We start from the raw sequence: 14,004 nt of genomic DNA, 5'->3' as shown, positions 1-14,004 counted from the left end.
TATTAGTTTTGGCTCTTAAGAAATGGAGTTTCTTTTCCTTGGCAGCAAGACACAGTTGCCTTTTAAAAACTTTGCCGTATATCATTCTAATGAATGAATGGACTATGTGAGTGTGAGAGTGTTTATGGAACAAGAGCTTTGAAATTGTTAATAAGCCACAATAGATTGTCTCACCTTCTTCCTACCCACCCCAGTCGATGAAACTGAATGAATTTACGTGCCTCGTTGGCCACACCTATATTCTCCCAATTGGTGCTATATATTTTACAGGAGAGCAGACTATGCAGATAATTCCTGGGGCTGACATTTTCAGTGACAGCCCTGTGTTCTTTATAAAATAGCCCCACTCCCTCTCCATGTCACGTTCCCTAAATCCAAACCGAGAGGCTGATCTTGGGGCAATAGCTTTTAGTAACACCGCATAGACAACAGCCCAGAGATCACACCAGTCTTTATTTAATTCATGGCATAGAATTCAGGTGTACGCACTGGTGGAGAACCATTGTAAAAATGACCCAATGCAAAAATGCACCACTACGTGTCTCACTGTGCAAGGTGTACATACAAGTGATTAAAAAAAAAAGAGTGGCACTTTTCCAGCATAACACTTCTGATCCAGAAGCAAAGGTTTAAGTCATGTCCTGGATTCAGTGACATTTTTTTTTACTCATTTTAATTTATAGAATGACAGACAATTCTTGAAGCTTCTTCCAGCTATTCCTGTTAAAACTCAAAGCACACATACCATATTAACTTTTTGTGGTTACAGTTGCATTTACCAAAAGGGTAAGATTTTAATTCTGATGATTTCTTTTTTCCTGGTGATTACAAAGCAGTGCATTTTGAGATGCTCACAAACTATCTGCCTTACCAATGGAATGAATACCTTACGTACGAGGGGCTCTTTGCCGTCCCTCTTGCCATTCCCCCACAAGCCCCAATACCTTCTCCTCCCTACCCCATGCGACAAGATTTTTATAAATTATTTTTAACATTGCTTTTAATGCTGTAACCCATCCCAGCAACTTAGGGTGAAGGTCAGGTAATGAATTAATGCAACTATTGCCCTCATTGTTCACCTTCCCGACTCCATTTCTGAGGCCATTTCTTCCATTCTGCAGTCCCACTTGGTACCCCTTCCACCCTCCCCATGTTCATGCCTCTCCCCTCCATGTACACCTGCTTTGCATCGCCTGCATCTTCCTCCCCCCACAAATTGCCACTACTACCCTGTTTCCCCAAAAATAAGACAGTGTCTAATATTAATTTTTGCTCCCAAAGATGCGCTAGGTCTTATTTTCAGGGGATGTCTTATTTTTCCATGAAGAAGAATACGGTACACATTTATTGTCTAATTGTGAGTCAGCCAGACTCCGTCAGCTGGCGACAGCTTGTCTTGGCGGCGGCGCAGGCTCTCTGATTTAAAGAGACCTCACACTGCCTGAACAGCTCTGGCTGCGCTGCGGCCAATCAGTGAGCTGTGTGGCGGCGCCCGCCGCTATGGTCCAGAGGTGCTAGACGCCTTACAGTAGCTTCGGGGGCCTTATATTCCAGGGAGGCCTTATGTTCGGGGAAGGTCTTATTATCGGGGAGGTCTTATTTTCAGGGGATGTCTTACTTTCAGGGAAACAGGGTAAGTACTCTTTTCACCTTCTGCCCAATTACGAAACTGAAGCCACCTCCTCCTTAAGACCCTTTCAGGTTCCTGCTTTCTGTGGGATGTGATCCATGAGAGGCAGTCAAGTACAACATTCCTTGTAATGCTAGAGGATACATGCAAGGGAATGTGTGGTCCAGCCAGCTGAAACTTCCTGTCCCTCCTGGCTGGAGCATCCTTCTTTTTGCATGTGGTAGAAGGTGGGCGTCCAGGTAACAAAAGGACGAGTCACGCAGCACACCTCTCTCTTTTTTACTTCCTTCCTCATTTGACCAGCTTCTAGCTAGGACTGCTCTGCTAGCTCTCAGCTAGCAGAAGCACTGGGATTATTCCCCCATATGGGGTAGATCCACATGTACATATTTGTAACTAAGTCTGTCTTCAGGAATCCAACTGTGAACTGATGTGAGTAAACTTCTTTTATTGACTTTGAATAAGAAGTATGCGTCCTTATTCTTTTAAGAGGGATTCAGGGGAACTTACCAGGAACGTACAATTCAGTCTGAGACAGAATGAATTGTATAATAGTGAGAGGCTCACACGAACCTGCAACCAGCTATCTGCTGTGCATATAAAAGGGGGATGTAACTCTGCTACATAAAGGAACTTGCTAGTTCAAGTTAGGAAGGATATTGATAAATAATATAGCCTCTCCTGCCACCCTGAAGATTTGGTAACCATAGACTAATAGGACGTATGACAGCTGGAGCAAAGCACACTGGATCAGGCTCATAAATTGGATCTACACACATATCTTCCTGTCCATCTCCCTCATCGCACTCGGTTCCTTGCACTGATGTTCATTAATGTTCTACCAGTCAACCTTTAAATATATATATATTATTAAATTGGCGAGATGTCGCCCATCTTTAATCTGAAAACTTATTCTGGAGGAAAGTCTCTTTTAAGCTTTCCGTTTTTGCCTTGTGCATTTTGACCGAAAAACCAAAATAGACTTTGCTCTTTAGCTGATTCAGATGTAATTCCTTCCTTGACCTGATAACTGACTTGGTGATAAATTTGGTCTTTTGGAGAAATAATAGCTTAGTCTCTCTTAAAAGGAAAGAAGTCCAAGAAGGATTCCAAAAGACAGAGAAAACACAAGCGAGTCCAAAATGAGACTCTCGCCAGCGCTTTCTTAAGGGAGCCTCTGTTAGAATCCTCTAGCTTTAATGGCATTTTATCACAAGAACCTGACTTGCAGAGGGAACAGACTTCTCCTTTTTTGGTAGAAATGAACTAGTATTTGTGCTGATGATAATCTTACATCAGCATGTCCCGGAGAGCATGCAAAGAGAAATCCAGAAGTAGCTCCACCTTTGAGTTGAAATGGCATTCAGTATTACAAACAGCAATGAGAGAACCCGTAAAGGTTTTTGGCTGCTTGTCTTGGATAAACACAGAGACATTTAGTTGTTTATCCTGAGCAATAATTCAGAACCTTGCATCTGCAGAGCTGCTCTGCAAAATTCACAAGCATCTTTTGATTTCTGTTTTTTTAAAACACACACACACATTTCCAGAACTTCCTGTCTACAGACAGGGCCGGATATTCTTCACATCCAGCCCATCTAAACAGCAATTGAGCTCAAGTAACTTCCTTTCCAATTGCAGAATTAGAAAGAGTTAACGTGTAGGGAAATCAACACAAATGAAAGGAAAACCTGTTTGAACTCTTGTTGGCAAGAAAACTCTTCTCACCGTGCAAATTCTCTTTTGTGTTTTCAGTTTGGAACTTGATGGTTTGAGTGTTTATATATTTTCCCAAGTAATGTGTGCTGATAATGCACTGGGAGCTCAATCCTTAACAGTAGTATTCACTATATCAGTTTAGATCAGTGTTTCACAAACTTGGGTCTTCAGCTGTTTTTGACTACAACTCCCATCAGCTCTAGCTAGCAGGACCAGTGGTCAGGGATGATGGAGACCCAAGTTTGGTTTGGATGCTTCTAAATTTCTAGCATAGCAATTGGTGGTCTTCTTGTGAATCACTGCTGTGCAAGGTTTGAAGAAGACTGTCCTTGATAGCCTTCACTCTCTGCATTCCCATATCTAAAGGTGTCAAATGATAGGTCAACCTTATGCGGAGTTAAGCCTGAACTGGGTCTTAAATCTAACCTTAGATTGAGTTCTGGTAGTTAAGTTGCATAAAAGCTTTAATTTAACTTCAGAAAATGAATGCAAACAATTTTTCAAAATTCTCCAAATGTTTGCAGATTATTATTAATTTTTAAAAATGATTTCCTTGCAAATGGAACTGTACTAATATTCTCCTTCCTGCCAGACCACTTCAGCTTTCTCATATGCATGACTTCAGATATATATATATACACGCTGATTCAAGGATTTCTGGTTTTGGTTTTGTTTAGATTGATCTAACACTCTCTGTCATACTTTGGACACATTACTTACAGCATTTTAGACACTGGATTCTTTTCCCATGTGCTAATGTTTCTTGTTGCAGTTACAAAGGTAGAGGAGAGTTCGGAGGGGGAGGAACTATATTGAAACCCCCCCAGGGATGTTTCTTTCCTTCGTTTGGAGACTTCCTGTGTAGTCAACACCTGTGATCTCATGATCCAAAAATAGATTCAGCTGTGCGGCAGCGGGCTTGGGGGAGCTTTTCTGCAATTAATTCTATTGAAAAAGCCCTCCCCAAACAAGCAGGGACTCCAAGATGTGAAACCAGAATTTGCTGAATTGGAGTTGTGGGTGTGCCTTCAGCACTTACTAATGAGATCATGGAAGAAAGCAGGAAATCTGTATCCGGTGCCAAAGAAAATATTCTTTCCTTATTTTTTTTTTATTAGAATTTCCCTTCCCCTTCCTAGAACAAGTGTGGAGATTCTTGCACTGACAAACCCTAAAACAGTGAATCAGACACAAGGGTTGCATATGTGTTTCTGTGAATTATGCAGAAATAGTGACTGGATCTGTTTCCCCCTGGCACCCCTCCCCCATTCCCTTTTCCTTTTATAGAATGTCTAATGGATTGTAAGCTCTCAGACAGGGATTGTGTTGTCATTTAATACAGTTCCTGGACATGGGTGGCGCTGTGGGTTAAACCACAGAGCCTAGGACATGCCAATAAGAAGGTTGGCAGTTCGAATCCCCAGCTCCTGCCAACCTAGCAGTTTGAAAGCACCTCAAAGTGCAAGTAGATAAATAGGTACCACTCCGGCAGGAAGGTAAACAGCGTTTCCGTGTGCTGCTCTGGTTTCACCAGAAGCGGCTTAGTCATGCTGGCCACATGACCCGGAAGCTGTATGCCGGCTCCCTCGGCCAGTAAAGCGAGATGAGCGCCACAACCCCAGAGTCAGTCACAACTGGACCTAATGGTCAGGGGTCCCTTTACCTTTACAGTTCCTGGAAAATGTTAGGTCTTTCATAAATGATGTGTTGGGCCCAGACCTTCATCCTTCAGCTCCACTGAAATCAATGGAGCATGTTAGTTGACGCTAACTTAAGAACCGCTGACTTAAGCTTGGATCCAACCGTAGAATAAAATATATCCACATGTGTAGTGTTGTCAAATGTGATAGATTTTTTGGAGGAACAGCATAGCTCTATACAATTTCAATTTGATCTTGAGGAGGGCTACATTGGGGTGGGCTACATCACGTTCCTCCAGTGCTTTACGAAGTGCACTGGCTTCCAGTGGAGTACAGGGTCAGGTTTAAGGTGCTGCTTTTGACCTTTAAAGCCCTACACGGCCTAGGACCCACGTACCTATGGGACCGCCTCTCCCGGGATGCCCAACGGAGGACCTTAAGGCCCACAAATGACAACATTTTGGAGGTCCCAGGTCACAAGGTGGTTAGATTGGTCTCAACTAGGGCCAGGGACTTTTCAGTACTGGCCTCAAGTTGGTGGAACACTGTCACAAGAGACTAGGGCCCTGCAAAACTTGACATCTTTCCTCAGGGCCTGCAAGACAGAGCTGTTCTGCCTGGTCTTTGGTTTGAACTCCGTCTGACCCTAATGTTTCCCTCCCCTTATTGTTTTGATCTATGGGCTACTTTTAAAATGAGGCTGAATTTTAAATTGCATTTTAACCTGTATTTTAAATTGGTACCCCCCCATTATGTTTTTACTGTAATTTTACTGGTGTTAGCTGACCTGAGCCTGGCTCTGGCCGGGGAGGGTGGGGTATAAATAAAAATTATTATTATTATTATTATTAATGTAGGGGGTTGGTTTGACATGGAACTTTTGAGTTTCCAAGGTTCGTGATCTCAAGGCGAGTTCTAATAGTGCTCAGCTACACACAGTTAGAAGGTCTCTTTATATCTTTGTAGTAAAGATTGAAGGTTGGGAGAGGAGAACAGTCCGCACGCATAGGGAATGGTTAAGTCTCGACCAGGACAAACATACCCAGCTCCCTACACATGTGATCAGGCTGAACCAGTGGCGTAGCGTGGGTTATCAGCACCCGGAGCAAGGCAAGTAATTTGCGCCCCCTAACCCATGGATTTGCGCCCCCTAACCCGTGGATTTCCCTAACCCCCAGATGTTGCGCCCGGTGCGGCCGGCCCCCCCTGCACCCCCCACGCTACGCCACTGGGCTGAACACTTGAATAGGGCTCATAATATCTAACAGGGATATTTCATTACCTGCCATTCATTTTAATGAATGGGTAATTAAATAGTGTCTTTTTACAAAACCCAAGTGTGTAAGCTTTTTATTTTACCATTTTACCATTTTATTTTATCCTGTTCTTTTAAATCTGTATCAAGGAATGTAAAAGGATGCACATTGTTTCATCACAAAACGCTCTGAAGAAGCTGTTACTTTATCTTTAGTTGTCTTTTGAACTTCCTCTCTCCGGATGTTCATAGCTGTCAGCTTGTTTGATCTTATCAAAAAATGTAAGTTAAAAAAAAAAACCTGTTGCATTTTGTCCAGGAAATGTCTCTTCTCGGTATACAGTTTTTTAATGTTTGTGTTGCTGGATTTCTTTGAGCTGCCTAGATGTATTTTTGCACAAGTAAGGTTTGATGTATTTAAAGTTAAAAAAGCACATTCAGGTGTTCAGCACTATTTCACATATATTTCTTCAAGCCACACAACTGAGTGAGAAAATAGTTTGTTTTTCTTCCAAAGTTATAGTTCCTGACCCTTCTCAGGTGTTGAGTCTCCCTGGTCAATTGAGGAGTATTAAGTGTCAGGCTGGGATGTGGGTGGTGCTGTGGGTTAAACCACAGAGCCTAGGACTTGCAAATCAGAAGGTCGGTGGTTCGAACCCCGCGACGGGGTGAGCTCCCGTTGCTCGGTCCCTACTTCTGCCAACCTAGCAGTTCGAAAGCACTCCAAAGTGCAAGTAGATAAATAGGTACTGCTCCGGCGGCAAGGTAAACAGCCAGAAGCTGCTTAGTCATGCTGGCCACATGACCTGGAAGCTGTACGCCGGCTCCCTCGGCCAACAAAGCAAGATGAGTGCCACAACCCTAGAGTCGGTCACGACTGGACCTAATGGTCAGGGGTCCCTTTACCTTTAAGTGTCAGGCTAAGCCCACGTGTATTAAGGAAATGGTCATCCTGTCATGAGATGATCAAAACAAGAGGAGAAGGAGAGCAAAGCAGACTTAGATAAGTGTATATAGGGACATAGAAATCTGTTTTACTTTGAGTTAGACCAATGTTTCCCAAACTTGGGTCTCCAGTGGTTTTCAGACTACAATTCCCATCATCCCTGACCACTGGTCTTGCTAGCTAGGGATGATGGGAGTTGTAGCCCAAAAACAGTTGGAGGGCCAGTGTTTGGGTCTAACACTGAGTTAGACCATTGGTCCACCTAGCTGTCCATCCCAGAAATGGGTAATCTGTGGCCTTCTACAAGTTGTTGGACTCCAAATTCCATTAGCCCCGGCCAACAACATTTAGAGGGCCACAGGTTTTTCACTGACTGGCAGCAGCCCTTTGTGGTTTCAGAAACAAGTTTTTCCTTGTCCTACCTGGAAAGTCCAGAGATCTTTTGCATGCAGAGCTCCTGCTGTACCACCTTGCTACAGCCCTTTGCCAAATATAAACAGTGCAGGTGTTTTGGGGAAACCCTGGTGTAGTTCTGGTGTTCCCCACGGCTATTTCAACAAATCCTATTGCCTTTAGACCAAGAGCAGCACAACACATTTCAGCTATGGCTGTAGTGCACAGTCTGAAGGATGCAGCTGAGGAGTCCTCAAAATGATGCAGATAATTCTAGGTTATTTGCTATTGCAAGGGATCCAGGAGAATACCTTTCAGATGCCTTGAGAGTGAAAACATAGTACTTTCACATCTTCAGACAGCTAACAATGTAAAATGAACATGTTGTTCCAAGGCTTCCTTCTGTTTGAATGAATGATTGATTAAATTTAGACCCCACTCTTCCTTCAAGTAATTTAGGACAGAATCTGTGGTTCTTTCCTCCCTCCATTTTATCTTCACCTGTATGGTACGTTTGGTTGAGAAAATTGGTCTAGTTACAAGAATACTCACAGAAGTGTTTAGATTAACTAGGAGTTTGAGCCCGGGTTTTCCCAGTCTTGGTTCAACACTGTAACAACTTTGTGACATACAGAGAGAATCCCTTATTTGAAATTTTCCATGAAATGCTGTTGTTATTATTTGAAAACAAAGCAAACGTGCTTCAGAAATATAAAGATTTAATGCCTGGTTAGGTTTTTTTAATTAATCTAGTGCTATTTGATCCTCATGGATGCTCTGCCATGAGTGCTTTGAGTTGTTTTGAGCACAGTAAGCTGTCTTAGGGGACACGGGTGGCACTGTAGGTTAAACCATGTGTCTAGGACTTGCTGATCAGAAGGTCGGCGGTTCGAATTCCCGCGATGGGGTGAGCTCCTGTTGCTCGGTCCCTGCTCCTGCCAACCTAGCAGTTCGAAAGCACGTCAAAGTGCAAGTAGATAAATAGGTACCACTCTGGCGGGAAGGTAAACGGCATTTCTGTGCACTGCTCTGGTTCACCAGAAGCGGCTTAGTCATGCTGGCCACATGACCTGGAAGCTGTACGCTGGCTCCCTCGGCCAATAAAGAGAGATGAGCGCCGCAACCCCAGAGCCAGTCACGACTGGACCTAATGGTCAGGGGTCCCTTTACCTTTTAAACTGCCTTATTCCAGGTTAGACAATTTCCCATCGGGTCCAGTATTGTCTACTCTCCAAGATCATAGCAGAAGTCTTCTCCAATACTGTTACCACGACCTTTTTTTAAAAAACTAGAATTTCTGGGTATCAAAGCTAGGATGCTTTCCATGCAAAGTATCAGCTCCCCCACTGAGTTATGGTCACTCTTTTTTGTTCATTGGCCCCAAATGGCTCTGTTTGTACAAGATCCACGCGCAACAGAACAAGATTTGATTCTAAACCATGGGTAGGCAAACTAAGGCCTGGGGGCCAGATCTGGTCCAATCGCCTTCTAAATCTAGCCTCCGGACAGCCCAGGAATCAGCATGTCTTTACATGAGTAGAAGGTGTGCTTTTCTTTAAAATGCATCTCTGGGTTATTTGTGGGGCATCCCCCCCCCCAAAAAATAGTCTGGTCCACCACAAGGTCTGAGGGACAGTGGACCGGCCCCCTGCTGAAAAAGTTTGCTGACCCCTGTTCTAAACTGTCCCAGGCAGTGCGCATGCGTATAACTTACAGAAGTTCGTGTTCTTCAGCAATACATTTTTCTGCAGCATTCTTTCAATTAAAATCTGGATCATGTTCTCCTAAGGTAACCATAGCTCTGCTAAACTACTGAGAATATAAATGAAAATACTAGATGAGAAGAAATGTGGGAGTTTAGGTTAAAGCGAAACCAAACATCATATTATTGCATCCATGGAAAACCACAGCAGGCTGTTGGATGGTGATCAGCCTTGAGAAGATTATATGGAGGCATTTTCTAAAACTGCTCAGATGGTCTTTTAATTTCTGAAAATAGGAGGCCCTTGGATGTGAGGAGTGAGTATATTCAGCTACATCCTTTATAGGTTTTGCTCAAACCAAAACTGCTCACGTTTAATAATGATTAAGCCTTAAATACGGGACGCAGGTGGCACTGTGGCTTAAACAACAGAGCCTAGGACTTGCCAATCAGAAGGTTGGCGGTTTGAATCTCCACGACGGGGTGAGCTCCCGTTGCTCGGCACCTTTTCCTGCCAATCTAGCAGTTCAAAAGCATGTCAAAGTGCAAGTGGATAAATAGGTACCGCTCTGGCGGGAAGGTAAATGGCATTTCTGTGCGCTGCTCTGGTTCGCCAGAAGTGGCTTAGTCATGCTGGCCACATGACCCGAAAGCTGTACGCCGGCTCCCTCAGGCAGTAAAGTGAGATGAGCGCTGCAACCCCAGAGTCTGCCATGACTGGACCTAATGGTCAGGGGTCCCTTTACTTTTACTTTTAAGCCTTAGATAATGAGTCCATTTGTTGGTGAAACACCCTTAGAAAATAACTGGGTTGGTGTGCAAGCTTCCTGTCCTGACCATACGCAGGAGCCCTTGGGACCTGATGGATACCTTAGGGTGGCTTAGTTAGGGAGGGAGTTGCAGACCACTGGTCCATCACTGAGTGTCAGCGGGAGGTGTTGGAGACAAATTAAGGGGACATACTTTCCCTCATGCTCTTGATAGCTAAGTTTTGCTGTCAACTTTGCATAGGAAAAGTAAACTAAGCTGCACTGTGCTCTTACTGTGGTCATTTAACCACTTAGTAACCATTTTGTAACCTGGAATACCTTTCAATGATGCTATGTTTTTCTTCTTCTCTGTGACTGTTATAGAAACTGTAACTAAATTCCTGTTGAGAGCAACAAAGTCACAATCTAAGATCTTGTCCAAATAAATGTAACTATGCTTCTTTACCATTAGGTAGTTACAGTATTTGGTATTATATCTAATCTTATTTTTGTTTGTTTGTGTAACTAGATTTATATACTGCTTAATCAACAACCAAAAACTCTAATCAGTTTATGTAAAATAGCATAAAATATTAATTGAAAATACAGTTAAAACAAATGTAAAAAAGCGGTTTAAAAAACAAGCATACATAATAACATTGCATGTTAAAATTACATGTGTGGTGTTTGCCTAAAGAAATAAAATTTTAGCACATGTTGAAAGCAATACAGCAAAGGCACTTGCCTAATATTAGTATTTTTATATATTACTGGATATTTAAGTCTTATTGTGAGGTCTGTTGATTGACTCAGTTAAATCCCACTGGTTTCATTGGGAAGAAAGTGCATCTAACTTTGTCTGGATACAGCCCAGTGTTTTCTTCACCACAGTTTCATGTACTGAAGCATGTCCTCGCTTTCCCCTCTTTTTCAGGATGAGATGGGCATTGCTTGCGAGTTGCTGGAGCCAGACTCTGATTTTTTGAAGTGCAGCGTGGGGTTCCCCTTCATGAGATCAAAGTCAAAGGTAGAGAGTTATGGTTTTCAGTAGCTGTGAGCTTCTCCGCGTAACAAGTGGACCTTTGGGTCTCTGACTGCTTTGCAAACACAGCATGGCTTTGCGCGTTGACCACAGAGGTGCTGTGGTCACCATTTGGCTCTCGTTGTGAAGTGCCCCTGGTCTTTCCTCACCAAACAAAGTTCAATGGTCGGGCTGTGGCGGCTGTTCGTAGCCACAGAGCCCCAATAGAAGCTGACTGGGACTTCTAATGTGAGTTCTTTTTAGCGGCCAGAAAATAATGCTATGAAGCTTCCTTGGCTGACATTTGGAGGAGAGCAGTCCACCGTTTCTGTCCTTAGCTGCCCTGCTTTATCATGTATTGTCTCCTGCTATTCAAAGTATGTAATGTTCAGATACATGCTATGCAACACAGAGCCAATGAAAATAAATGGTGGTATTATTTTTTCATTCCGAATTTTTATTTGTCATATTTTTTCAGTTAGCTAGTGGGGCCTATAGCCTTTCATTCCAACAGTGCTGCTGGGTGTTTCAAAGCTAGATTCTCTGTGTACAACCAGTGAAGCCAATTGCCAAATCTATTTTGAATTCTTCAGTTTTTAGTTATTTCCTGTTCCTTGCTGTTCCCAGTTTCTTGAACTTGGGAGGGGAGCGCCTGTCATGGGACAGCGATGTAGCTGCTTTGTGTTTACTCACATTTGATGGCATGCTGTGGTACAGATCCGAGAGGGGCCATACTTCCAATGTTGGATATCAGTTCCTGTCTGTACTTGCATGTGTGAGTAATGCATGCAGGTGATGTTGATTATGTATAGAAAAACAACTATGGCTCTTTACCTATGAAAGCTTTAGGCATTTCAAATGGTGCTCAATGTATGCATTTTTAGAGAGACGGCAGCAATGTCACGGAAGAAATGTATTTAATTCCAATATGGTTCATATCCAGAACAAGATCCACAAAGTGCTCAACACTGTTTTCTTTACCCTTCCTAGTATGAGTTCAGCGTCATCTTTGATACTAGTCATTTGTCTGGGAAAGAGGACATTCTCTCATTCCTCGTCACTGCTCAGAGGTAAAGTATATTTCACTTTTAATCTTCAGGCAGATAGACGCAGGAAAAGGATGGGATGGTTTTATGGTGAGAGAGAAAAAACTGGCATGGGACTGAAACAGACTGACTTGTTCATCCTTAGCTAGATATGGACATATTTGGAGGAAAATATTTATCGAATGCTGGCACAAATTCCTTCCTTTTCTTTCATTTTTTTAAAAGATGCACAATGGTTAACATTTTAGCATGCCATTTGCAGAGAAGCCAAGATTTAAATACTGGTATGTGTGTAGATGATAAGAACATTCAGAAAGGCACAGCATTCAGGATGCAGGCAAGAGTCCTGGAAGGATTAAAACCAGCGTATAACAAAGAATCTTTGCTCTCCTTTTAAGGAAGAACAGAAATGGCCAGTGATGTAATATAATTTAGTGTCTCAAGTGACTGAGACAGTCCATTCCCACGTTGCTCATTTCTTGAATGTAGCCTTGAATGCTTTTAAAATGGGCCGTTTATTTCGCTTTTCCTGGTGCTGTGTGAAGTTGCATCCCTGGGCTCTCTCCACTGTGGATCCTTTTTTTATTCTGGATATGAGTTACGCACCACTCGCAACCTTACATTTTTGTGGTGGTTTTACATGGCATTTTGGTTTTTTGTGTTCATAGCACAGGTTTTCTCGCAGCCATTTGCTGATTTCCTGGTGAGAAAAAAAAAGTGAAAGGTTTTGAGAGAGAGACAATGAATCAATTGCTAGGACTTGCCTCAGAGGTATCCCTGTCATTACCACGTTCATTACTGAAACTCTCTGCTTAGACCAGTGAGGGAAAACACAGAACATGATTTCATACATGATTTATTAAGATCTGCACAATGTTTGTGGTGCCAAGGGATCGTGACATTAAACCTGATAATAGCTCATAAAGAATAACTTGATGCGTTGGCTTAATCTCTCCCTGTTCTGTAATGACCTAAGGCACAGCACAAAAAAGGCATTATTCCTTTTCCAAGCACCAATCTAAACTGACCGAGAAGCATCTCTCTAGGTATGGAGATTAGTCAACACAGCCACATTTGTGCATGATGAATAATCGATGATCATGCCTGGCTAGGGAGCACTTTGAGATGATGCAACTTATCTTTGTTGTATGTCGTGGCAAGATCCAGAGAACCTGGAAGCTGGGATAGGTTTACTCATTCCATTCTTGCATCCACTAAATTTAATTTTTCAGCCATGACTGCAAAAAAACAACAACCTTATTTTCTGGCACTCCAGTGAAATATGCAATTGGATCCAAGCCAGCAAGCCGACAGCTTTTATTTGATGTTGATGGCCCATATACAGGGGGCTTTTTGGCCTCCCCCAATCCTGATTTGAAAGTCCTCATGAGGCTGCTGAGCTGAATGTTTTTCTGCCCCCGAGGATATCCTGAAGTTTGCTAGGAGAGCATTCGGGCCAGCTCTCAGTCTGACTATAGATCCCTCGTAATGGCTGTATAGGGATTTGATAAAGAGAGTGCTGAAAACTATAATGCACAGTGCACACTTCCCATAATTATAAGCCACAAAGAAGCAAAGCCCATCTGCGATTAGCCGCAGGAAATAGTTAAACTCACACGGGAATAAACAGCTCAGCTTCATGAACTTTGGCTCTTAGAACCCACCACTTCTAAAGCATAGGCTTCTGCTTCTTCTTTTTGATGATGTTAGATGTGATGTTAGATGCATGAAAGGGCACAATCCCACGCTTGCATCTAACATAACAACCCTTGATCCTCTGCTTAAAACACACACACACAGCCCCCACACAGAACAGCGGGAGATGAGAGAAAAGAGCCACTGGTTGCTCTGTGAATCTCGGGGGGAAGAAAGTAACTCTTCAGAAATACCAGGTGTGTGGAAC

The 14,004-nt window shown here is 42.9% G+C and overlaps 1 protein-coding gene across 1 annotated transcript in view; it reads left to right on the top strand.

Annotated features, from left to right (window-relative positions):
- Positions 1 to 14,004, top strand: part of ITGA9 (integrin subunit alpha 9) — a 228,183-nt gene that overhangs the window by 163,496 nt on the left and 50,683 nt on the right. Inside the window, exons 19-20 of the mRNA XM_081931017.1 lie at positions 10,969 to 11,061; positions 12,046 to 12,125. Of these exons, the coding sequence (XP_081787143.1) occupies positions 10,969 to 11,061; positions 12,046 to 12,125 (173 nt within the window). The remainder of the gene's footprint in view (positions 1 to 10,968; positions 11,062 to 12,045; positions 12,126 to 14,004) is intronic.

The sequence above is a fragment of the Podarcis melisellensis genome, assembly GCF_964234715.1.
Source record: "Podarcis melisellensis genome assembly, chromosome: 12".
In the NCBI taxonomy this organism is placed as follows: Eukaryota; Metazoa; Chordata; class Lepidosauria; order Squamata; family Lacertidae; genus Podarcis; species Podarcis melisellensis.
The sequence above is the reverse complement of the archived record's forward strand: the minus strand, read 5'-3'. Positions and strand labels throughout refer to the sequence as shown.